The 26,604-nt window shown below is 41.5% G+C and overlaps 1 protein-coding gene across 1 annotated transcript in view; it reads right to left on the bottom strand.

The window, feature by feature from the left end:
• Window positions 1–24,417, bottom strand: part of KCNH1 (potassium voltage-gated channel subfamily H member 1) — a 165,806-nt gene extending 141,389 nt beyond the window's left edge. Inside the window, exons 1-4 of the mRNA XM_065750268.1 lie at window positions 24,330–24,417; window positions 12,790–12,913; window positions 12,441–12,547; window positions 2,627–2,755 (exon numbers count right to left, since the gene is read on the bottom strand). Of these exons, the coding sequence (XP_065606340.1) occupies window positions 2,627–2,755; window positions 12,441–12,547; window positions 12,790–12,913; window positions 24,330–24,402 (433 nt within the window). The 5' untranslated portion in view covers window positions 24,403–24,417. The remainder of the gene's footprint in view (window positions 1–2,626; window positions 2,756–12,440; window positions 12,548–12,789; window positions 12,914–24,329) is intronic.
• Window positions 24,418–26,604: the final 2,187 nt, after the last annotated feature.

The raw sequence follows: 26,604 nt of genomic DNA, 5'->3' as shown, positions 1-26,604 counted from the left end.
AGAATGAAAAACAGTACTGGTACCTTCTATCTTTCTCTGAGTCACGTTGGAATTCAAGATGCCTATTAATTTTTGTGTACCAGTCAATCACTTGTCATTAGAGATCGACACTCTGCACTTAAGGAGTGACTTTATCATTCAGCTGAATAATCATGCTTGATAGTGCCAGCAAGGGATAGAAAACTAAGATATGCTATAGCTAGGCAGGCTCAATCTCCAGCTATGTTCCTGTACTACATAATGTTTTTCTCTACAAAGACCTATTGATTCTGAAGAACTCAAAAGCTTCATGCTACTCCACCCTGTAAGATTTGTAGATAGCATGAATACTAGAATATCTGCATTTGCAAGCAGTTATTAACTAGTCATATCCACAACAAACTGATTTCATGTAAAAGCACAGCAGAGGAGTAGTTGATAAAAGTTGACTGGAGGCGAGAATGTAAAAATAATTGATTTCTCAGATCAATTCTCAGTTTAAATTAAAAACAATTAATATGTAAATTCTGAGTGTCACATTTTTAGATCAGGAGTTCATTTCTTTTCCATTATTCTGAAATGTTTCCAGGAGAATTGCTACCCTTCAAAAACGTGCTACAAATTTACAATGGAATGTTGTATACCATGCAAGGAATGTGTCCTCTGCAGAGCTCAGGTCTGTAAAAGTAATGATTTTTTTCAAAGCAGCTAATATAATTCTGTCTTTTTTAAGAATGTCCAATGCATTTTTCCCCTCCATGAGTCCCAGAACTCATCGCAGACAATCAATTGTCTCGCATTCCACATCTGCTTTTTCCCCTCACAGTATCCAGTTGCACAATGAGTTCTAAATATTAAAGATGTGGTCACACACATAACATTCTTCTTTGCAAATTAGCTCTTCTTTTCCAAGGAACTGCTTATCGAGCCATCAAATGACTGACAATATCACAGACCCAGTACACACATAAAATTCCAAAGCTATCCTACAGGAAGTAATTTAGAGAAGAGAGGAAGACATAAGGGATAAATTACGGATTAGAAAAGAATGTGTGATTTAATTTATATTGTGCTTGATTTGTGTACACAGCAACAGGGAACTCCACTGGCATGAAAGTGGTGCAACTTCATCAATTGTAGCAGATTCAGAAATAATATTTGCAACACTTTTTTACTACACAAACTCTTCCATACATAGCAGCAGCACTTAGGCAACATGCATAGAGCTCTGCCTCAGTGGCCTCTGAGAAATAGGTCCAGTACTTCTTTTCTGTCTGTAACTTTCAGTAAACATTTAGCAACTTTCCATGGGACACGTGAACAGATTTTGCTTAGCATCTTAACTATTCTGTAAGTTAGTGCACCTGTAAATGGGATTAATATTTGTATTACACTGCTTTATATATGGAACTGCTAAGAATTACCACAACCACTGTAAGAACTAAATTATCAACTATATGAAGTAAGGGCTTTCACTCCCACCAAACAAATGAGAGCCAGCTTTACTGCACCACACCGATTTATCCTTGCTGTCAGTCCTCATTAGGACACAGTGAAGACAACTATGCAGGGGAAAAAAAAACACTAGTCCAGTTTTTCCTACAAGATACATTTTTTCGTTTTATTAATGCACTGAAAAACCAAACAAATAGTATTCAAAAGGAAAAAAAAAATAACCCACGTAACTTGGAAGAGGGTATGTTTGTTAAGGCTGTACTTCCTTTTTCATGGTAACAGGTGTTTCCACTTTGAGCAACTGCATTTTTAAAGAATAATATTTTGAAAATAAATGTAAATCAATTCACCTTCACAGTAAGTTTCCTGTTTAATGTAATACTACAAATATTATTAAATACTACAAAAATGCAAACAACAGGAGAACTTACGTCTTTATTCACCCCAGAGGATGCAAGTCTCTGTAATTCTACATGTGGGTACAAAAGGTCTAATTCTGTCAGGATCTGAACCTGAGTACGAGCTTATGCCTCTCTTACAGCTGTTTGCTTCCAGATTTCTAGAGTGTAACTTAGCAAAGGGTTAACTGCAAAACACAGCAATTCTACTTCACACAACCTGACAGCTTGAACCTGATTCAACTTAAGACTATGAGAATATTTTCACAGATGTGAAAGAAGACTACTTCTGTACTTTAATATAAGAATCCTACAAGAATGCTAAGTCATGTCAAGCCAAGCCGAATTAAACTATTCAGATCATTGTTAGACAGGATTAATATCTCCATTTTTGCATACAGTGTCATAAACAATTTGTACAGGGCCCAATAACCTTCAATTCCCTCTGAGATCAAAGAGGCAGTTAAGCATCATTGTGACTGCTTGAAGACTATGCTGGCATTGGGATTAATTATGAATTTTAAAGGGAAAGCAGCACCTATTTGCAAAGCAAACTCTGCTTCCTGAAGCACTTGGGGGTTTCATTTGCAATCACCTGTTTCAGCGCCACAGTCAAAGGAAATCAATGCAGCCATTCCTTGCACATAGCTGTGCCACCAGGGGCTGCATATAAGTTATTTTAACATCTAGTTCTTTGGCTTTAAGTCTTCAAGTATTTAAAGGACTTCAGCTTTTTCAAGACCAGGGCAAATGAATAACAGCAGAATAAATATATAATTATGAAAAAGACAAACCTTTACATGAGTCATCCTCAATGGGCTGCTTGAAAGCTGTTATGTCATTGAAAGTGCAAAGAAATAAAACCACTTTATCCTGCTCATTTCGGATTGGAGCAATTTTCACGAAGAACCAGACAGGTGTTCCTGGAAACAAACACATCAAAAAGTTTGTCAGTGGTAGGCAGAACCAATTTAGATGTTTACACTTCCAAATCAGCCATCTGTAAATGTTAATTCAATGTTTTGGGAGTTTTGCAAACACCTATTAGGAAAAATGACAGTAGCTGACAGGAGTGTTAGTTAAATTTTGTGTTCTACTTCTGATTAGCTTATAAATCTTCAGGAATTATTTCCTGCTTCTGAGCTTCATCTATAATGCCAATGCACAAACTTTTGCAGTGCTTTGAAAGCTATTAGAAGAGCCCTATGTACATGCAAGGGTGCACACAACACATCCTTGCCAGTTCCATGCAAGCCTTTCAGACAGGTCAACAGTGCCTAAACCACTGCCGTATTAAGAGTCCCAGCTCAAGAACGTGGTTGGCTTTAGTTTTCCCTGGGGGAACACCATTCCCTAATAAGTATGCCAGTTCTGGAAGATATGGCCTTGCCTGCAAATCCTCAGATGGAAGGTAAACTCATTGTAAGCTGCCTTTCAGCTTGATTTGTTTCTGAGCTTGTTCGGAATCACTCCAGTGTGAAGCAGGACTCCAGTGAATACAGAAGAGAATAAGCCACCAGGACCTGGCCAGGTGCTATGGATGGAACTTAAAGTATAGTTACATGCAGTACAATTACTTCAGTAGAAGAACTCCTAGTGAAAACTGCTTGAAAGATTCAAGTCTGCATAATGCAGAAAAAAATGCTCACAGATAATGACCTTTCAGATGCTGCTGTCAATTCTCTTTAACATCTGTCCGCTCAAATCACCTTGAAGAGAGAAACTGCCAGACTTGCCTTTCTATACGTCCAGTGGTTTTGCTGAGGCTGCTGAAAACTCAATAGTGATAGCAATGAAGTTCCATTTAACAAGACTGTGCCTACCACTCCCATTTCACAGGAGTCAGCACAACCATGTTAGTAATACTTGAGTATAAGTAGCTTGAAGGGGACAAAAAGAAAAAGCAGTTGGCTCCTTTACATCATAGCATGGCCTTCTTGAAGGCACCATTATTTTCTGTGCAGTCTTTAGTCATAAAAAAATGACTAATTGTACATGTTTTCATACTGTCCCTATGCCCTCAGTGATGACAAAGGAAAAATTCATCACTGCTTTTGTAGACCTAAGATTTAAGAACCAAAGAGAGGATTTCAAGTTTACTTGCTGTCATTTCTCTCAGGTTTACTTTGAGAGCTACATCCGACAAAAAACTTCACATAAAAGGAACCAGTACAAGATAGGAAAATCAGCAGGTTTTGGCCGAATGGGAAAGCAAGAATAAGCAGTGTCACAACTAATTTTTGTTACTTGTGCAGGACAGGCTACTTCATAAGAGGTGATCCTAGAAGAGTATTTCTTCTCTTTCTTCACCACAGGACACCCACCTAGGCTAGAGATCTGATTCTCTTTCACATTAATTACTCAGTGTTTTCACTTGACTACTGTATGGTGTATCTCATGCAACAGTTATAAATAGCTAGGGCCACTTGTGTTTCCTGACTGTTATAGGTTCACAAGGAAACCTGAGGTAGTTCACAACAAGCAAAGGCAATATTTTTCCAACTACGCTAAGTATTTTTCCAACTAGCATGTTGCTACCCAGTGCCTCACCTGGCTGACTCCCAGCCTCTATGCTTAGCAATCTTTTCTGGCCACAGAAAACCAGGACAACTCCAAGACCTATGGACAACTTCCATAAACAAAGCTTGATTCCCCACCGTGCACATATAGCACAGGCAGTTTCAAAGCCTGGCTGAGCTTCTATGCCATATGTACAGCCACCTCTACAAACAGCAGGGTATGTGATGCAAGGAGTCCTTCACTAAAAGAGCAGAGAAATCCAAATCAAGTTACAGAAAGACATTTCTGGAGCAAAAAGTATTCAGGGATCAATATCATGGGGGCTTTGTGTTTGGTTTTATTGTGGTTGTTTGGGGTGGGTTTTTTTGTTTGTTTGTTTTTGTTTGTTTTTGTTTTTGTTTTTAAGAGCTAGCATACTCAAACAATTCCCCCCAGTAAGACAAGCAAAGAATAATGCTAAATGCAAGAAAAGATTCATCAGAGTAACTGTGGCTGCAAAATCATCACTAACTTATTAATGAGCTTAGAATACTGTTGCAAAGCATTCAACGGTAATTTCCAAGACAGTAATGCCCCTTTACACTCTCCTTTCTCAGGAGCTACTAGAACTACCCATTCTGTTTCTTCTTGCCTACTTGTTCTTCCCAGTTTCACATGAACTGTTCTGAAGCTGATTAAATCCTTACATGGGTTTTACTCTGTCACCCTGGTGACCAATTACTTCTAATTTTGTCCGCTTCAACATCCTCCACTAACACTGCAGCTTTTTTTTTTATCAGCCAAGATCTCTGTCTACATCCTGCATACTCCCACTTTTTTAATTAAAGGTGATTTTTCCCTTCCCCAAAAAACTTTGCATTGTTTTGTTACTACACGTATTCTCCCACAGGCTGCTCATAATATTAACCTGAGCTACACATTACACACATTACAAATTACACATATGACTTAATTCTCTGACTCTCACAGATATATCAGCTACTACTGTGCTTTGGAAGATGTCAGAAACAGAAAGGATGAGCTCATCCTCATATTCTAGCTATTTTTTTCAAATCTATGCTGTTATATGCTCTTTGTGACTATGCTAGATACTTTCTTGGATGACTTTTCTGGCATTGTGAGTACAGAAATAGGAAAGACTTTTCTTGATAACCTGTAGAAGGCTGCTGCAGGGCAAGGAGCTTATAGCAGCATGATTCTCACCTTCTGACTCCTTCAACTCCCATTTCTGTGCTGCATTATTTCTATCAAAACAGAAAAACAAAACCCTTTTTATCTAAGACCAAGTATAGATCTTCCCCATCTGCCCACTGGCAATGAGAAAGTGAGAAAGAGTCAGCTCTTCTTACTAGCTAAAAGTAGAAATTTCTGATGACTGTCATTATCTGGGAAACCTTATCATTTCCAGAGCATCAGAGTGCCACATACAGGATTTGTTGCAGGCCAAAATGTAAAATCAAGGTGGAATGCACAGTCTGTGTAAATCATCTTCCAGTTTTGCATCGACATAGTAACACAGCAACAGTAGAAATAAGTAGACGGAAAATTCTGCCAGGCTGTCCTAAATGCTTCTCTGACACTATTCAGAATTTTCACTGACAGTGTGTCCAACAGCTTGTCAGTCTCATCTGGAAACAGGAGACAAGTGGATATAAAACCACAATCATGAGGCGAGCGCTCACAGGGCTGAGCTATACAGGCTTTCTGCAGTGCTCTGCAACTGGGAGCTCATTACTAGCTGAACTGGGCTCTGAACTGTGGGAACACAGAGAGGTTTAGCCAAGATGTGGCTGTACTCAGCTTTTTTTCCTGCATAGTGGTTTAATTATCAAAAGAATTTTACTTTTTTAAACATTAAACAGTTTATTTAACTATTAAACAGGAAAGCTTAAAGTATAAACCAGTTATAAATCAGGTCGGAAACTAGAATTTCAACCTCCTTCAGGCAGCCTTCATACTCTTGGTGTCAAAGCGGATGTCCCTGCTCAGCCAGACAATCACTACTAGCAGGAGGTGCAGATCAGGCTACTCTAATGAAATACGGGATTTTCAGATCCTGTATATGTGCTGTGCAGGCAGTGAGAGAAACTGCAGTATGCGTTACAGAGCTCAGATACCAAAACAAGAGTAACTTCCCCTTACGCCTCCTGTGTGCACTGATGTACAGCCACTCAGAGACTGTTTACCAGCGTTTCCAACAATACATCCACTTTCATTTACATTTTGTGTTCACTTCTGGCAAAGTCTCTCACTGGTAAAGTTCAATGAGAATGCCAATGCACAAACAAAGAAGTAAACACTTGTGAGCCATGTTGGCTTCTGTTAGATTTGGAAACAACAGTGAAAGAATCCAGAGTTTGTCTAATGGCATAGGACCAATCCTGCTAGAAAAGGAACATCATTTCAAAGTTTGCAGAAAAGCAATGAGAACAAATGGTAAGAGATTAAATTCTACAACAAACTTCTGACAGTAGCCTATAGCACCAGGCTATCTCGTGGTACAAAAGCTAAACGGCTAATTCCTGAATTAACTGATGCAGCTCTAATGGCCTGAGCACAGGACTTAAGATATTGCCTTGAAGACAAGACTATTTTAAGAGACATGATCCAGGTCCCAGATCTCCTCCAGACTAACATACAGTAAATGTCTCCACATCTTACCATTTCCCATCTGTAAGACAAATACTACCGTCTCTTCCCTCTCCTCCCTTCCAGTCCTATGTATTTCAACTGTGACACGTTCACTCCCCTGCCAGGAACATCAGCATTTAACATGTGATTTGACTATGAGGTCCTTCAGAAACTCTAGCGTGAAAGTGAATAAGGCATTAAAGGTGTATTCCTACTTCTCCCTCTGATCATACTGATGACTCTCTACTCCTCCTGTTTTCCCCCTTATCAAACAAACACAGGCTATCATGAAAAATAATCTGAACATTCCCTTGTCCCATATTTGAACCATTTAAACAAAGAGGTCAATTTACCAGCTGTTTTTCAAAACTACAGAAAGCACGTTGTTTAAATAAAATTAAAATTGGCAGTTTTTCTTTCCATGAAGTAGAATGATGGGAAAAAAAAAGTTAACTATGCAGCTGACATCTTCACTGCCATTACTTCAGGTAAGGGCAAGTCTCCTCAAAGCAGTAAAACCTCTGTAGTACGTTGTGTTCCAGTCAAGTGGTTACCAACTATTGCCCTAGATGTAAACAGACAAGCAGTAGGGAAGTGAAAATGCTAGAAGGACATGCTGTGTCTTCAGCAATTACTCCACATGGTGATGCAGATGGCAGAACTTCAGTTATAAAAACTGCACAAATGACCACAACAGTCATGCCTTCTGGGGTTTCACTTATGCCCAAGACTCTATGAGATTGCTTCATTCTATCACACAAAGACCAAATAGTTTGTCCTATATCAAATTAGTGCACAAGTTGCTTAGGAAGAGTTTGATAAGTTACTGAAACCACACAGCTTTTAAATTAGGAGCACAGAGGAGTCTCAGACATGAGACCAAACCAGCTCAGTATAAAAAATTCACCACCCTGTGCCTGTAATAGTAGATGTTACATTTCCACCACTTTAAAAGACACTGTCTTCATGGTTTCCATATCTATGGGTGCTATGTTTTGGCATCTAACACTACTAAAGGTCAGACTCTTATGTGCTAAGATAAAGAAAACCAATTTCAGTCCTCAAACATGAGGTTGCTATGCAAGGTTATCCTATGACACTGCAACAGTTTAAAACACAGCACAAACTACTGCATGATGCTGAAGTGGTTTACCTGTTCTTCAGAGAAATCAAAATCAGAAAGTGGTTATAAAGAAGGGTAAGACACAGGGAAGTCTGAAATCTTTCCATTTACCTCAGGTAAAACATGTAATAATTTCTAATAAATATATGGAGTGCTATTGGAAAGTTTCATTGCAGTGTTTGATGTAATGACAGCAGGTCTTGCTTGGTAACACATTTGAAGTCTTCGAAATCAATGCAAAACATCAGTTTTATTAACCCAAAATACTTTAGTTTGACTTTCCTGAGGGTAACTGAACTCACGGCAGATGGATTTCACAAAAGACGCAGGTGTGCATAGTGCTTGACAAATAAATATGGAGATAAATTTCAGTGGCAAACTCAGGATACATGCCAGTTTACAAAGACTCCCTTATTCTCACTTCTGGACCTATGCAATGATTTAATTTCACAATTATATACCAGAAGTATCCATCTGCAGACACTTTTAAAGGGTTTAAACCAGTGGAAGTTACAAAGAACTCTTTCCTAGCAGTAGGCAATCATCCCCAAAGTGAATTTTGTTCTTTATGAATTAGCATGGGTAGAGTTGTTTTGTTTTCTTAATTTATTTCTATTTTCTACTCCAGTAGAAAGCACTGGTCCCGAAGACATGAGCAGGCAGAATCTGCCAAATCACTATTTTGGGCTTATTTATCATTCTTTGACATCTATGAGTATCCAGGGTTGAGGGGAGGGAAGGTGTGCTTAAAAAAAAAGAAAAATTAGACAAATCTTCATGTTATTCAATGTATTAAGTATTCAAGCACTCAGAAAACCAGAGAAGTGAATCCCAGAGCAAAGAGAGAGTGAGGGCCCAGTTTTTAGGACTTTTCTGGGTAAATATATTATGAGCTGCTGCTTATCTGAACCACTTTGCAGTGTGCAAAATAATTACCTATGGCTCATCCTTTAGCTGCTGCTTCCACCAGCCTCACTTTTCTCAGTTCTAGAAAATCATGGAGGGGCAAACAAAACAAAAAATAGCACAAGAAAACCAAAAGCTGGCTCTGCAGCACTGCTGCAGCAATGGGAACATCTTTGCCCCAGAGGCCTCCTGAAGCCTCTCTGTATCTATGAATGGATTTCATAGAGTTCCACAGAATCTCCTGTATAGCTGGAAATTAAGACAATAGAGGCCGGTACGCTAGCTAAAAATATTCTCTCATCAGCATGTTCTGTTGTTCAAGCCTGTATTGCATTTAGCTCTTAGCCCGCTTCTGATGCTCTTCTACTGAAGCATAATTAATACAGCACAGGGAAGGGAGTTATACTTCAAATGGGCATCACTTCTTCAGAGACAGATGGAAACAAATGTATTTGCACACATACAAACATTTACTTCAGCAGTAGTGGCAGCCAATACACCTAGAGGAAGCCTGCTTTTACCCTGCATGGAGGGAACAAGGCAATGGAAATCTAAGCTTAATTTACTGAGATGTTTTTATTTATCAGACTTAGCATAAAGTATAATAGTCTAACAAATGACTTTAAAAGTCTCCTGAGAAATTAGACTTTTTGAAGTCATATCAGTTCAAATAAGCTAAGACATGACTGAGAATAGATGCAAAATGTTGTCCAAAACATCAGCCTGTATTTCTCCTTGCTGTAATTAGCAGAACTCCACTGATTGCATTAAGACTTAGTGCTGTTTTGGTTTTCCTATAACATAAACAATACTGCCAGCATCACTGGACACTCACATCTAATCAAACAATGGAACTGAAGCTCTCACATGAAATTACTGTCAATGTTGTTGTTTTGCGGTTTAGATTAAAGAAAGCTTTCACTGTGCCTCCTTTTAGGTATGAACATGAACACCCGCTGAACATAATGGAATGCCACAAGAGCCACAGTGACAAAAATTTGGTGTCTGTACACCTGCTTGCTTCAATTGCCTCCAATTATCCTGAAGGAGCTCTACATTTCTAGGAAGAAATTTGTCCAGAGAACCATCACATTTCTGTTAAGTAAATGAAGGGCCTAGCTTATCAAACGCAAGGACCCATCAAATCTCCATTGCATCTTAACTTTATGTTCTGAACAGAGGGGGACAATCACTATTGGGGAGGGGGTGAGGACTAGACAGAGAAACAGGAAACCAGGGTAGAGACAATATCCACAGCTGTAAACACAAAGTCAGAAAACTGCATCATTCCTTTGAATACTACACCCTATGTTGTTTGTAGAGTGAGCTGCAATTAAATCAGTGGACGCACTGTATCTACCATGATCCTGATGGTATATTTGTATAGCCCAACCAAGTAAACACTGGAACTCGGTCACCACCATGTAAAGTGTCAAAAGTGCTTGTCCAAGGTAGAGGTTAAGTGACTACAAGGACAACGGAGGCAGCAGTCTGAGTGCTAAATGACCAGTAAACAAGAAACTATTTTCTCCGATGAGATTCTTCTCAGAATAAGCCACAGGCACATTCATTTTTTGGTATTTCTCAGTTACAGCTCTCTAGTGTTTTTAGGCAGTTTCTCTAACAGTAGTTAAGGTACCTTTAAAGCTGCAAGTCCAACAAACGTAAGAGCACTGTGTTTTGTTAAATTCAAAAGTAAGCTCTGTGCTTTCCTTCTTCCCATGACTGTGACCCTCCACGCACACAGAAGAACCATCGCAGCCCTGCTTTTTGGCATGGCGCATAACACAGCTTCTGCACAGCTGGACTTTGTTCTAGGCTGCCTCTCCTCAGGGAAGTGCACAGCAGGGCAGGAAGCACTGCTCACTCCACAGTTACCTTGCTTTAAATCTGCATAAAAGACGGAGAGGCCCCAGGCTGTACTACAGGCCATATGCTGCATCAATGACAGAAGAGTAGCTGCAGAGCCTCTTGATGCCAAATTGCTGTTAACTAAGAGAAAATTCCACACCATCCTAGATCCCAAAACACAGTTTATTTACTTGGCTTTGGATGCATAGAAGTGAGCTGCATGTGTCCCTATGGTCACTAACTGAGCTAGGAACTGAAATCAATCACATTGGAGGCAGATGACACCAGAAGATATGAAGCATAAAGCACAGCCATCCAGACAGAGCACGAAGCTTTTCTATCAAGTTGGACTAGCAAAGCTGTGCTCCAGAAAGGCCCTGAGCAACAGCATCATGTCAGAGGTCATGACACTTTGAATAGGCTAAAAAGAAATGAAATAAACTAGAGAGAAATGAACATAAAATCTCTTAAAGAGTTTTTTTTTTGCCCTAAAAGAATGAAAAAAAACATTCTATGTACTTTGGCACCACCAATTCCTACAAAAACAGACAAATTCTGATAGAAAACAAGCAGCTCCACACATCAGTTCCAGCACAGACCTATCATCTTTTAGCTCTTGTTAAGTCCCTGTTCTCTCTTCAAAATCCAGTCAACATTAGTGGGTCATTTCAAAATAAAAATGGGATGGATTACCTTTTACCAGAAAACTGGCCAATCTAATGAAAAATAAAACACCACTGACGTTAACTGTCAAAAACTGCATCATGGCAGCTCATTTAATGCTTTGTGTTTAGAGTTCCCCAAGCCCACCAGTGCAGAATTGATCAAAGCAATCATCATAGCTGTAATGGGAAGATGATGCCTGCAGAACACTTCTGCAAGGCACCTTTCCTTCATGGTTAGGAGGCAAAATCATTAAATACAAAATAAAAGTTACAGAACACAACCTTTTCAGCTTGACATTTTGCCAATCTGAAGATCCCAGTGCATTTGCACTTCAGGTTACTTTAGGTAAATAAAAATAACTATGCCATGACAGTGGAGCAACAAATTTTGGGCAAGTAGTTCATCTGCTTACATGTGAAGTTACAGATAGGTTAAAATTCCTAAGAAGAAAAGAAAAAAATAATCGTACTATGGTTAAGAAGCTTTGTCCAAAACAATAGACAGTTTCATTGGATGACAACAGGAAGTAGCCTAGATTCTAAAGCAGAAGATTGGATCTTTTTATTATGAAGCTACATCTAAACATTGGTTTTGCTATGTCAAATTAAAAAAAATAAAATAAAAAGCATTATCTGTAAGAAAAAACATTTGCATAAGCCTAGCTTGGGCACTAACACCACTCATGAAACAAACGCTGGCATCACACAAATTGCATGTTTAGAGCTTCCTCTGCTTCTATGAGTGACTCTCATCCCTAATGTTCTCATTCCTCCCTTGCAGATCAGTTGGCAGAACTAGGACTTATTTAACCCTACATAAGACACAATACTCCAGGGTGACAGACTTGCAAATTATGTCATGATTTCAAACAGTTTTAAACACATTAATGAACAAACTAATCGACTACTTACTGTTCTTCTTGTACATCAGGATTTCAAAGGAATTCATCTCATAGTTCTCAAATGTCTGCCGGACTTTGTCAATTGTATCTTTGTCTGTCAGCTCTCCATACATAAAACTGCAAACAAAGTAAGGAATTCAAGTCAGATACTAAAGACACTACACCATCTGTTTACAGCGTGAAAAGGATCTTTTTAGAAATAGCCCTTCTTTAATTTTATTTCACCTGAAAAGCATATTTGACAGATGCAGCTCTAGGAGACAAAAGACAGAATCGGGATGAACAGATTACTGTTTTCCTCAAGCAACAAGCACAACACTACAAGCTATTTAAGGGAAAATAAATCTATTCTCAAATACCTGCAGGTGCTGCTTTTTTGCATGACTTCTGCTCTGTGATATCCTGATAGCTTGCAAAATCCATCGTTGCTGTACACAATGGGCCAATCCACTATCTGGGCATTACCCAAGACAAAATTAGTATCTGTTTGAGAGAACACATCAGTTAGACATCAGATAAGACTACAGCTGCATCAGTGGAAATACTCATTCTGGGATGCAAACTGCATTGCTTCAGTTCCTGCACAGCTTTTTCCAGATATTATTCCCAATGTAGACAACAAGACTACTCCCTGTTTTAAGTAACTTCTTAGTTTAAGAATTTAATTTTAATTAATTATTCATGCAAAGCTGACTAAGGTGGTTTTTCACAAATGAAACACAGTGTTAAGCGGGTAAAAATAATTCCTTGACTAAGGTCAGATTCATCAAACTGTTTCCCTATGTGCCACATGTACAGATCCATCACAACACTCAATTTGGATGAGAAGCCTCAACACATCCAAAACAGCATGAGTGGTTATTTCTCATCAGAACACAGACTCTGGTTCCTGTCAATACAGCCTTCGCTGCTGACCACACAAGTTCTATTACTCCCTGTATGACGCGTATGGCACAGCACTACAAACAAGACACCAGACAACTAGTTTTAGTACTTACACCAGCAGAAAGACATTTCTGTTCACTGTGCAAGCTAGAATGACTTTCAGGCACTAAGAAAACACTGAACAGGATTCAAACTTCCACTCTTACTGGATTTTTGCATGCTCTGTTTCTACGATTAATAACTCATTTGAACAAAGAATATACCCAGTGCCAGGCCCTGAGTTTCTCTGCTCTTTTGGCTCTTAGGCTCTCAGCTATCTACCTGAGTGCCAAGATGGAAAGCAGTGCTGGTGCCTGGGCACTGATAGGTGGGAGATTGTGGTGCCTCCTTTCACAGCTCCAAAGACTCCCTGGCTTAGAAGTTAGAAGAGTTAAGCAGACCCTGTGAGATAATGGCATCTATATTGAAGGAGGGGCTCTAAAGGAATCCACTAGGCTGTATGTGCTTGTCAGGATTTGCACCCAGCTGCTTAAACATGCATAGCTGTCATTAACGGTCCCTGCAACCAAGAGAGACAAACAAGACATTTTACCTATTACTTGCAAAGATTTTTGTTTCTTTTAACTTCCCCTTTCAAAATTTTTTGTCCTGTTGCAAGTTTCAAGTGGGTTTAAATAAAACATTCCTGTAGCTATCTAAATCCATTGCCCAATCCCACAAGCAAGATTAAGTGTATCTTTATACACTCTTTAGAATGAAATATACCAGTAGTATAACTTGAGGACATTTTAACTGCTTTGTTTCTCACAGTCTCTTCTAAATACCATGGTTTTTACTTGGTTGAAGTACTTTGTTCCAGAAACAATACATGTCTTCTACCCTTCCTATGAATAAGTAAGCCAAGTCATTTCTCACTGCTAAAGCAAGTGCTTTTGAGTGTCTATTATAAACAGTGCATTGCACTGTTTTAGGATATTTTTATATTTTCATCAGAAAGTACAAAACATATGCAAATAAAAAAAGGTCATGTTTTGCCCTGATGTGAATTGCGTTATTTCACGCATTTATTCCTTCTCACCATCTCCCCTTCTGAAAAGGTAATGTGACCCTTCACTTCTTCAAGAGCTCATTGAAGAGCTTCTATTAACTGAAGCAGTCCCTTTCACACTTAAATCTCAACATTTTCTTCAGATAAATAATCTCCGTTTTTTTCATTAAGAGCTACATAGCGCCCTTTTCCGATGGCTGCCACTGTGCAGATCCTAGTTTTACCTACACCTCCAAAGCATTCACGATGTAGGACAGTGCCCCTACCCTGTTTTTACTGGTAAAAGCAAGGCACCAAGATCACATAGTGATGTAAGCACTGAAAGGCAAGACTGCTACAAGCCTAGCACGAGTGCCCAGATCTCAAAGAACAGAGAGAGAGAAGCACTCTGCTCAGCAAACAGCAGCCCGCCCAAGTTAAGCTACAGAAAATACCAAAACAAGGGTATATTTTAAAACTGGGAATCTTCCTCGCAGGAAGATATTACGCCGAGTATTTCAAACGCAAGTCCAGCTGTCACAGAGGTTAAAAAAAATAAATTAAAATCACTTTTTAGCTCAATGAAACTTTTTTTTTTTTTTGACCATAAGAGTTTCCGAAGGGTGCTTAGAAAACATACATGTTTTTCCCTCCTTCCTGACAGCTTAGCCATCTGGGTGTTTCTCCTAGGAGATGTGAGTCATAGAATCACCAAGACTGGAAAGGACCTACAAGATCATCCAGCTCAACTGTCCTCCTATCACCAATATAGCCCCGCTACACCACATCACTTAGTACCACATCTAAATGTTTCTTGAACACCTCCACGGATGGTGTTCAAGAAAACACTTTCCTGGCAGCCCATCCCAGTGTCTGACCACCCTCTCAGAGAACAAACTCTTCCTAACAGCCAACCTGAACCTCCCCTGAGCACCATGAAAGTTCACCCTTCATTTCAGTTCCTGAATTTCTTTTCTACTTATCAAGCTACTGCCAACACTTTCAACATATGACATCTTTAAGTCAGCATGGATTGGTTGTTGTATTTTATGTATCTCTGTCAGGCAATCTTGTTAGCCTAGCGAGCCCTCGCTGGAAGGAGGGGGTAGAACACTACAAACACTGTATCTGAGAATCCAGGTTATAACTCATGTCCAAACGCAACAACACTTACAGATCTTCACATACTTTTAAAGCTTCAATGGCAAAAACACGAGCACCTATCAATTCAAGAATCAAGTCAGAGATTTTGAGGATCCCAATGATTTATAAGTCTGACCTCTATCAAGTTCCTACTTCATGACCTTGACTTATTGTCTATGATAGCTTTGCCCCAGTCACACAGAAAGAAAACACTGAAGCTGGGCCCAATCTCTGGAATTAACACCATAACCCTGACTCAGCTTCCAGTTTGCTCCACCAGATCCACTAATGAGCTTTTAGTGCTCATCCTCTGTTTGGACCGACACCCAAAAGATGCCCTGTGGGGACCAGCGCTCAGAAACTCCCCACATATCTGAAAGGCTACAGAGACATTGTTTCTCACACTACACAGTAAAGAAGGAATCTCAGAGGCAAACAAAAAGTTCTTTACAGTTGCTCATTCATCTTTACAAATCTCTTTACAGACAAAACAGTACAAAGGTGGTTCTGTGTCTGTGTGGAAAACACGCCTGCATATCTCCTCAGAAAAATGGTGTTTTGCCTCTTCAAACACTGGAAAGACAGCATAAAATAAGGACTCCCACTTGTAACTTCTTTGCATAGTGTATTCTGACAGATAACCCGGAGGTAGAAGGGCTGTGCTCATTGCTATCATTTGCATTCAATTGCATTGACGTCCCTGACAACGTGCTGCTTGGAGACAGCTCATAATCTGTTCAACAATTGTTCTTAACATAAGAAAATATTAAATAACATCCACTGAGGCAAATACTGGCTTTCCATCTGCGGGGACACAGGGTCCCAGAGGCCAGGAAACAGCTGTGGCTTTGTTGCACAACAAGCATGAGGGATGCTCTGGTGAACACTTCAAGCACCGCAGAGCAAAACCTCTTGAGGACTCACAAATGGGTCAACAAGGGCAGAATGGGGCCTAGGCAAAGGAAGACTGTGAAGAAGAAACACAGTGCTCAATTCTCTTCAAAGACGGGATAAAATGTGCACATGATAGATGCAGTATTCAAACTATTCTAGCACAATATCAATTGGGTTAGTGGCATTGGCCAGCCCAAGGAGATGCTGTACTCCTCACTGGCTCCTCTTATCAGCTCCAAGAAGAGTTGAGCTAGGAGCTGGAGTGTCTGAGCTCATATGAAGAAGTCTTAGTTCTGGCTTGTGCTGTGTTTGACACAGAGACACTTGGGAGACACAAATATATAGAGAAGCAGCACAAAATGTCTCATGCTACAGAAACACAAGCAAGAACGGCAGCACCTCAAAGGCAGCACAATTACTGGCAGGAGGACAGAGGGACTCTCTGAACTCCAGCTACTTGGTGAAATGCCACACTTCATGTTTTCCACCTAGTCAGTTCTACTCACTGAAGTATATCCACATATCAGCTTTTACACACACAAGTGTCAGAGCCATTTTGGATCATCACTTTAAACTAGTCACAGCCGCTTCAAAGAACAAGAAAAGCATTTTAACTCCTTCCAAAATGTAAGAATGGATTTTGCTCAGTCACTGAAACCAGTGGTTTTCTCTAATCACAAAAATATATCACCACAGAAGGAACAGAAAATGTCCTTCTGAATAAAACAGCTCCTTTACCAACAGCAACAGCAAGCCTTCACTTAGTGCAACTCCATTATTTAGTGGACACTGCTCATCAGCTCAAACCTGCAAACCATTTGAGGACAAGAAGCACCTCATAGATGCAACTGGTCAGGACTGGCACATTTAGGAGAGGTAAGAGCACAAACCACTATGACAAAACTGAAAGAAAGGCTTTGTAAAAGAGTTTCTGACACTACTCGTGTCACTGTGGATAGAGCCTTCTTAGCTACTGTCCCATTAGCTGGACATAAAGCAGCTTAAGCGTAAGTACAAGGGACAAATGAGTTTACAAACAATTGAGTTTACAAACTCATGACTTGCATCACAAGTAGTATCATTTTGTAACAGGAAATAAAGAAAGAACTGGTATCATTTTTGGTAAAAAAAACCCAATACATGGAAGTAGGATGCTTTTTTTTAATTACACCTGTCAAAATCACTGCAGTCATACAGCTCATACAGTACTTTAACAATTCGCAAATTATAGGTATGTATGTATTGTCCCTGGTTAAATTGTTCAAATGTAACTTCTGAGATCAAAATAGAGCCCTGAAATGGTACCAGTAAGTCAAACTGGGAAGAACTCTAACTGCCTATTCAACCCTTTCTTTGCACCTGTATGATTCGAGGCTCACACTTCAGGGAGAAGTACATAGGAATCAAACAAATTTTCAGTAAACACAAGGGCTCTCTGTTCAAAGAACATACAAAGCTGCTCAGAGGACCAGAAGACCATTCACATACTGGAATAAAAGTCATAGGACAAAATTCTGCTCTTCCACAGATGCTCTCCTATCTCTTATGTGGATACATCTTCTCACTATCTCAAAGTACTCATTCTTGGAGATGGAATAAATTAGTGTTTAAATATTTTCTTTAAAAACTTGATCTCACTATGGAATAATGATATGACACCCTCAAAACTATATATCCCTAACACTGAGAAGGAATTATTTTAATCTACAGCCTCACTTAAATGCAAAACAAATATTACAAAAGACTATAGATAGGTTCATTTGAGCTTGCATGTTTTATAGAAGTTTTCCATAAAAAATATTTATTCTACAGAAACAAAAAGGGATTTAGAAGCTCTTTGTTTGTCAGAACACAAACAAAATCCACTAATATGGACATTACATTGCTCTATTCAAACATGACTTACGCTGTATGCAGAGCATACTGCAAGTACAGGGTGAAAAAAATTATTAAAAATTCCATTTCATCATACTTAGCACAAATAACAAGAGACTAACTAAAACAACACCTTCAGGTGACTCAGTTTGAATCATTACAGAAAGTGATTCAACCAGTGGCAAGGATAAGAACTACTGGTTCCATCCCAGAATTTCTTACAATGCATTATGATAGTGTCTATTTTACCGCGGCCTCTATTGTGAAGAAATCTCCAATTGAAAAGAATACACCCTACCAACATTAGAAGCTGTAAAGTCTTTGTAATTATCCACATTTGAAAAAATAAAATAGAAATTAGAGCAGAAAAGTGGAACATGAATAGCTGAAATGGGAAGTGCACGGAAGCCAACATACATAATTCATGGATAGCGGTGTTCCACGCCTATCTCTGAAGTGCCGACCATGCTGAAACATTTAAAAAATAGACATTCAGACAAAAGTGACGTCACTGTGAGATCATTGTCAGAAATTAGAAAGTTCATAAAGGCTGTAAAAGTCATACATTGCACCGTTCCTAATAAAGGCCAAAACCACTTTTTAAACAGGGAAACATCACCGTTTAATTGGACAGGTTTTTTTTCTTCTTGGTCTCAGAATAAGACCAGGAAAAAGAATTATTTAGCTTCCATGGGTCTTCCATCAGTTTAAGAAGGTCATTTGATTTACTGATTACAGCTACAGCCATCAAGAGCCTTAAAAGCGCCTGACAAGACCTCACTCCCTGCTCACTTTTAGCTGTACAACTTACAGAAATGCATTAACAAATTCTCCAGTGAATGGGTTTCACTAAGATTTGTTTTACAACCTCGTTCTAGGATTTAATGTAGAAATGGATTGATACACTGAGTGATCACAGTAGAACTTCTTGAGCTTTCAGAACATTAATTTTAAAACACATCATCTATCATCTTTGTCTCATACTTTTTTTTTCTACCTATATAGTTTTAAGAAAATCAGGCTGTACATGCATAAAAAATGAATGTGTATTTGCACAAAGATGCAAATACAAATTTGCCTTCGATGGAGCCAGCAAGGAAACATTTTATATTCAATTCAAGTGATACCAAGGAAGAAAAACTGTCAATAATCAATTGACATTCTGATATACAGACCAGTTGTACAAAAGCACTGATAAAAATAAAGATGCCTGTACAGCTGATAACTTAGAAAAGAGGGAAAGTCAGGAAGAAACAATTCCCTTTCTTTTGTTTCATTCTCAGCTTGGGAACACATCCTTAACACAGAACCTACAAGTTGTTCCCTTGTGGTTTTGAAGGCCTGCTGCTGGCATGCATGTCTTGTTTTAATCAGTGTCGACAGACAGACCTGCATTCGTGTGTAGTCCTGTAGGATCAGATACAAAAGGGCACACTCAAGTGCAAACGTTGGATGCCCGATTTGTAGAGGGTAACGTTCACCTCGCTTTGCACAGGGCCAACCACAGCAGAAGCAACACTTTCAGCTAACATCACCGTAAATGTAACACCACCTCATTACTCATCCAGCCAGCAGTTCTGAGTGCATTTTTTGCAAGGTATGGCTTTGGCAAAGAGCTTTTCATACAGGGTTAGATTATTTTCCAGGCCACGTCCACTGTGTTCTTTTTTTTTTTTTTTTTTTTAAGATGTTGAAATTAACCCATTCCAGTATAAAGAGGGATAATCAGACGTGACAGCACGCTGGAGAAAACCTCCTGGGCATCTGCTCCAGGCTATCAAACCAGCTCATCTGGGAGCCTTAAGAATTAGGATAGCTTAACTCAGCCATCACAGTTCACAAGGAATACCTTAATAGCGCTCTTCCCTGGGCACAGTTCAGTTCATCCGTTTCAGCAAGCACTTTGGTCTAAAGCAGACATTAAAATACATTCCCCTACTCAACAGAACCATACTAGCTCACAGTTGGATGTAATTCACTTGCAGCACAAGGCTTTGGAGCCCAGTTTTGCTTGAAGATTCATTGTAAATTAAAGAAATTTGAAAGCTGGTAGGAAATCAAACATACTCTATCAGAAGGAAACAAGAAAAACATACTCCACCCCAAAACTGTTTCCTGATTTTAGCAACAGTCCTGTTCTCAGCATGAAAATACTTTCTTGATGACTGGTGCTGTTTACTAAAGGTGTTGCAGCAGTACAAGGCAGCCCAGCGATGCCCAGGATCTGACCACCCCGGGCACATCTCATTCAGAGGAGCAGTGCAGAATCTGTCATGTTCATATACGCATGCCATTCCAGTGCAACAGCTCTGTAGTCTGAAAGTGAACAGACGTCTGACAACACTCAACAGCAAATCCTACATCTGGGGACACATATCTATAGTGCTTCTAGAGCCAAAAGGGACTGGCTGCAGCCATGCCTGTTTCCAGACCCACACAGCTTGCCGTTTTAGGTTCTTAAGTGAAAGCAAGCAGGGCATGAGAAACAGTAGCATTGTAAGGACCCCTTATAATGTAAATGAACCTCTTATTAAAGTGCAAAATGTTGAAACAATCCTCTGTTCAGTTCAGTGATAGATTCCTTCCCATTTGTCTCTGGCAGAACACAAAAACAGGTGGTTCAGTTCCTGAGTTGTTTATAATGAAGTTAATTTCTCTCCTGGGTCTTGGGCAACAGTACAAGGTTAGCAGGTCCAGGTTTCAGAATGCTTATTTTATTGGGACTTCATCATCTCCAATGGAAGTAAGGTGACAAACAATGGAAATGCACGTTATTCCCAGGATTTGCGTATCTGAGGGTAATTTTTCTTTCCCTCTACAGAGGACTCACTGCATTCTCCATCAGGGGGTGCAGGTTTGTTTCTACACCTCATCTCTCCTTAGGGTGCCCCCAGCGGAAGCAAGATTAAACTCAGATAAGCTCTACGTCCTCAAGCTTCCACTTTTTCCTCCTTGTTTTGCTGATAAATCAGAAAAGTATTTGTGACTTGCACTGAAATTCTTACACCATGCAAACACAGCACTTATTTTTGCCATTTTTACACAAACTGAACTCTTCACAGACCAAGGAAGGGCTGGGGAATCCAGCTGGTATTTATGTAAACATACAATTATTTTTGCCTTCAGCTATTGATAAAGCATTCGAATATCACAGAACCTGTTTCCTCTCTAACATACCACACCTTTTGAATTTGGTGCCTTGGCCATGAACCAAGATTATAACTGTTATTGTTACAGTGCCTCTATACTGGGGCTATATTATTACATTACTCGAGAAGAACATTAATATCACATTAGCAGTAACCAGCAGAGACCAGCGATTCTTTACATACTGCACTGTTTTACAGCATGGGCTCATTTTCTATCCCATTGGGTGTTAGAGTCTTTAAATATTTCAGTGCTTCAAACAAGTTTTTGCCAACCAAGCACTACATGCAACATTTATTTTTCTAGCTCCACATGTCTACTTCAGAAGCACAGCTTTAAACATTAAACACAGACAAGAAGGATTACATTAGTGTCCCAACTCCCTACGTTTTTTCTCTGGATTTCCAACAGGAAGGAAGCTGGAGGTGCTCTTTCAAAGAATGAAAATCCTTGTAGGGCTCACACTTCATCAAAAAGATCTTCTTGTGAGAAGAAATCAAAGAGGACCAGATGCTGTCCACAGTTCTAGGCTGGAGATGCTATATATTCTTCTCTATACGTGCCATTCCAATGCTATAGAGATTCTCAATTCCTTCTCTACTCCAGTGTGAGGAATTGCTTGGCAGCTTGCAATCCTAACATAGCTATTCAAGCTGGTATTTAGTCAGTGAGAACCTGTCTTAGTTGATTTACAACCTAAGAAGAAACTCTTGTTCCTAAAATTCTTAAGAAGACAATTGAGACCAATGGGGTTTGAGGTGGCTCTCACTGCAGTGTAATCTGAACATCAGAAAAATACTAAGCCTGCCTGAATTTGCATGCCCAAATACACTGCCATTACCTTTAGCCATTGAAGATGCATCAGCTTGCCAGTCTCACACTAAATGTGAAACTGTCCAAAGAATTACTTGTTAAATTGCTGGTAAAAAGTGCCATAATTAGTGCTATCCTTAGAGTGGTGTTTCCTAAAGAGGTTGTATGCCAATTACTGTGCTATTGCCATAAAGCCTTTTTCCCTGAGGTAACTCTCCCAATGCATCTCAAAGCCAGAAGGTGTTTTTCTCAGTTTACCTGTGACTATGGTTGCACACTGAACCCAAGTACCTTTAAATGGAGCACTTCTTCAGTATCTGTTTCAATTCTACAACCAAATTCCTTTCTTTTCAAAGAGAATTCTCCTCAAATTAAGAACATTCCTATACATGTATCAATTCAACATCTTCTGGCACTACTTAACTTGCTTGCAGGTGCCAGCAAATACAGTTTGACAAGAAGCCCAATGTTTATTTGGCAAATCCCAAACAGCCCAGAGAGTTTCCTTGTGGGTCACATTAGCATCCAATTGAACAAAACCGAGAAGGGGAAGCCAAACCTCAAAGTTTACAGGCCTGTTTAAGTGCTCCTGCTGTGAACATCCCTAAGCATCCCAAAGGCAGGCCGGCCAAGATGATCCCATGCTGCCCACCCCGTGGCCAACGCTGCCCTGCCAGATGAGGAGAAATGGGACCCGGCCCTCATCTCCTCACAGAGGTGGACGTCAGAAGTGGCTGATGGCCTCATGGTAGAAGTGAATCACACAGCATCTCTATGTGACAGCAACACATCACAGCAGTGATGTGAGAAGATTCTGAACTTGAGTCACTTCTCAAAGATTCCTCTAATAAGTCTGCACTGTGCATCACTTCCCACCAGGCTTCATCTAGAAACCTGTATTTATGGCAGCCCTCAGGACTTGCTGAGCATTTGGAAATCGCATGCTATCATTTTACCTGTGCTTTCTAGCACCACACTGTTACAACACATTCTTAACAATGGGGGGAAACAGGAAGGAGTGGAGCAAAGCTCCTGCTGCAAGATCCCCTCCATCTCCAAACCTCAAGTGATTTATTGCACCAAGGTCTTGGCACAGAAAGCCATCAGAGAAATTCAGCGTTCAGTGGAGAAAATTACTCACAAACTCAAGACAGTTCCGAGAAAAGCCTTAGATAGCTGCTGTTAGATTAGAGGCTCAACATGAATCTAATGAGATGTTAACATTTCAGTTTTTAAGAAGAGGACAGGATTCTCCAAGTGTTTGGGGGTTGTTGGTTTTGTTGTTTGTTTTTGGTGTTTTTTTTGGGGGGAGGAGGGGGGAGGGAATGCAGCTTCCAACATTTTCCATAGGAAAGTTGCGGAGAAAAGCAACCTATGAAAATCCCTCACCGTTCTGTGAGGAGATGTGTTCTTATCAAAGATGGTGGGTTTTTTTTTCTTCAGTAACATCTCCTAATTGAAAATAACCGAAAACCATTCTTCGGATGGTTTGAGTTTGTAGCTGCTTATCATCAGGGTTAATTACCTTTGCCTTTTCGGAACAAAGTGGCTGTTTTTCAGTTCATTAAATCACCTCGCCTCGTCTTCACAAGGAGCTCGATCCGCTCATCCTCAGTCACGCGGGAAGTTCTTCATCCCCAGAATAACCCACCGAGGTCCACGGAAGCATCAGGGACAGCAGAACTCAGAGCCCTAAGACCCCCACTCGTGCCCGGGTTTCAGCGGACACCCAGAGCGCTGCAAGGAGCAGCCCGCGCTAAGTCCCTAAGCGAAAGAATCCGTGTAACGCTAACGCGTATTTGCACGCACTTGTGAAACCCGAGGCACTTTCCACTCCGCAATTCTCCTAGAGAAAGACCTGGCTACGGACCCGGCGCTGCCCACCCTCAGCCCTCAGAACGCCAAACTCCGTCCTCCCTCGGGAGGCATCCTTCCACTCGTGCCGCATCCCGCTCGGGGCTGCGCCCTCCCTCCCGGCCGCGGTCATTCCCCGCCGCACGTGCCGCCCGCCCGGGGCTCCGCTCGGCACGCGGGGACGCAGCCCAGCGGCGGCTCCGCACCCGACGGCTCGAAGCCCCTCCGCGCGGGACCGCCCCTTCGCCCCCGGCCCCTTACCGTTAGACCTTCGCACGATGTTCTCCAGGAACGTGTTCTGAGGCGCCACCAGCCCTCTCCTTCCCCCGGCCATAGTCGCTCTGCGGGAGCGCGGCGCGGAGGCTTCGCTCAGAGTCCCGCGGAGCCGCGCTCTGAGGCTCCGCTCCCCGCCCGCCTCATGCCTCCGCCGGGACCGTGGCACGGCTGTGCGGCATCAGCCCTCCCGCCGCCTCCCGCGCACCGCAGCCCCGCGGCCGCCGCCGCGCCGCCGCCGCCGCCGGACCTCCCCGCGGCGCCCCCTGCCGGCCGCCTGCCCCCCGCGCCGCCGCGCCTCGAGCCCGGTGCTGCAGCGCCACCGTCCGGGAGCGCGGTGCCCGACGGCCGCGGAGCGACGGCGAGAAGCGACCCTCAGGGGACTGAGCCCTGCGAGGCGCGGGCGGAGTGCTCGTAAAGCAGCGCACAGAGAGCGGAGGGAGGAACCTCCGCCTCGCGCACAAGAGCGTGGGTGCCGCCCGAGATCCCACCGGGGAGCTTCGCGCTCGGAGCGCGTGGCCCAGCCCCTCAGCTCGCCCTCGTTTTGCTTCTTCCCAGGGCACCTTTGAGGAGGCTGCGTGCTGCTGTGGGATCAAACTGACGGGCGGCTCGGTGGAAGCGATGGGATAAGCCATCTAAATGAAATGAAGACCTTTGACAGGTCTTAAACTCTGAAGTATTCGATTTACAAAGGTTTTTCAGTCGGGAGAAAACTGCTTTGTTCCTTCCCCTTCGGCCATCTATCAGCAAATGGAAAGCGCTCAGATCTCTTTAAAGACAGATCTCCTGGCTGGCCTTGGCAGCTGCTTGTTGTAATGCCTCATTAGCTGCAGCACCTCCATGCTCTGCATCACAGTGCATATCCAAGACGTGAATATGATTTGCACGATCCTATGCATGGCGAGAACCTATTTCCCACAATACAAGCAAATAAAGCAAAGCCACTTGGCCCCTGCACTGGAGGACGGGCCTGGCCTGTGCCACAAGGCCTGTGCTTCTGACCCAAAAGTGACCATGCCACAGCAGCCCACTGCCACCAGCCTCCAGTTGCCCGTGACGTTTGAGCAGCAGCAGTGGGTGGCAGCTTCATTGCAGCAGGATCTGCAGATTCAGTTGCAGAGTGTCCTAGCGCTGTCAGCTCCTCTCACAGCTGGAGCCTGGGGGGCTGCTAAGACCCCACCTCAGGAAGCAGCTCTGCCATGGGAGCCACTTCATTAGCATTCATTCATTCCAATAGCCATCCCTGGACTGGCTACAATCGAGGTGGGTTAGGAGAGCTCCTGAAGTTGTAATTAGGCTGCTAATTCTCCCTGAATTTTGTATTTTGAACAGCCCTGTGGAAATGTTCACTTGCATCTTTCCATGCCTGATTCAGCCCCTGGCAGCTGCACCTACGACATCCCAGGTTGTTCTGTTCCTGACAGAACAGGACTAACTGACCGTTAAACTGACCATGTCCCCAGAAAAATCATGCTGTTACCTTTGACACTGAATTTTATACAGCTCCTAACAAATAAGATTGAGGATTTGAAAAACTGTGACCTCCAAAGGTTTTCATTACTCCTCCAAGCTACTGTGCACGATCTCAGCACCACAGGGCTCAGCAGGAATCTCCTAGGTCTTGGAGACATCTGGGAGCTGGCATGCATTGCAGAAATGCTGAAGCCTGAATCAGCAAGTACACAGTAGCAGGAGCAAGGGGATACAGAGTAAGGAGGAAAATCTGGATCTCTGCAAAGTGGCTGCTATTTGTGTTGCATTCATTCCCCCATCCATTCATTCATTTTATGTGGAAAAAAAAAAAAAAAAAACCTGGTCCAGCCTCTGATTTCCTAGCTCAGATAATCAGACTGTCCCACAAATTCCATGTCAAAGGTATCATTTTAGCTCGGTTGATGTTAGGCCTACATTGCCATCACGTTGCAAATAAGTAAAGTATTACATCAAGCACAACATTTCTTGTTTATAATCTTCTACCTCCTTCAGTCTTTCCTCCCACCACAAAATATGACTCCAGCTCATGATGTGATGTTTTCAGCACAGAGCAGGGGGATGCTATGTTAGAGTTTCACTGCCACTATTCTGAATTCTGTACTCGTTTCCTTGCCATTATTCTGCACATTGCACAAAGTTGGAAGCATGGTCCTACTTGAGGTAGCGCACATACACTGTCTTTCTGATTCGTTTTTAGATGGACAAGACCTGTTTTTCTTTTTCTTTTTAAAGCTGAAAACTCAGATTGCTTAATCTGCTTGCTTGCTAA

Source organism: Cyrtonyx montezumae, unplaced genomic scaffold (assembly GCF_038088225.1).
Source record: "Cyrtonyx montezumae isolate F1298 unplaced genomic scaffold, pur_monq_1.0 scaffold_0, whole genome shotgun sequence".
Classification (NCBI taxonomy): Eukaryota; Metazoa; Chordata; class Aves; order Galliformes; family Odontophoridae; genus Cyrtonyx; species Cyrtonyx montezumae.
Note: the sequence above shows the minus strand (reverse complement) of the source record. Positions and strands in the feature narration are given on the sequence as shown.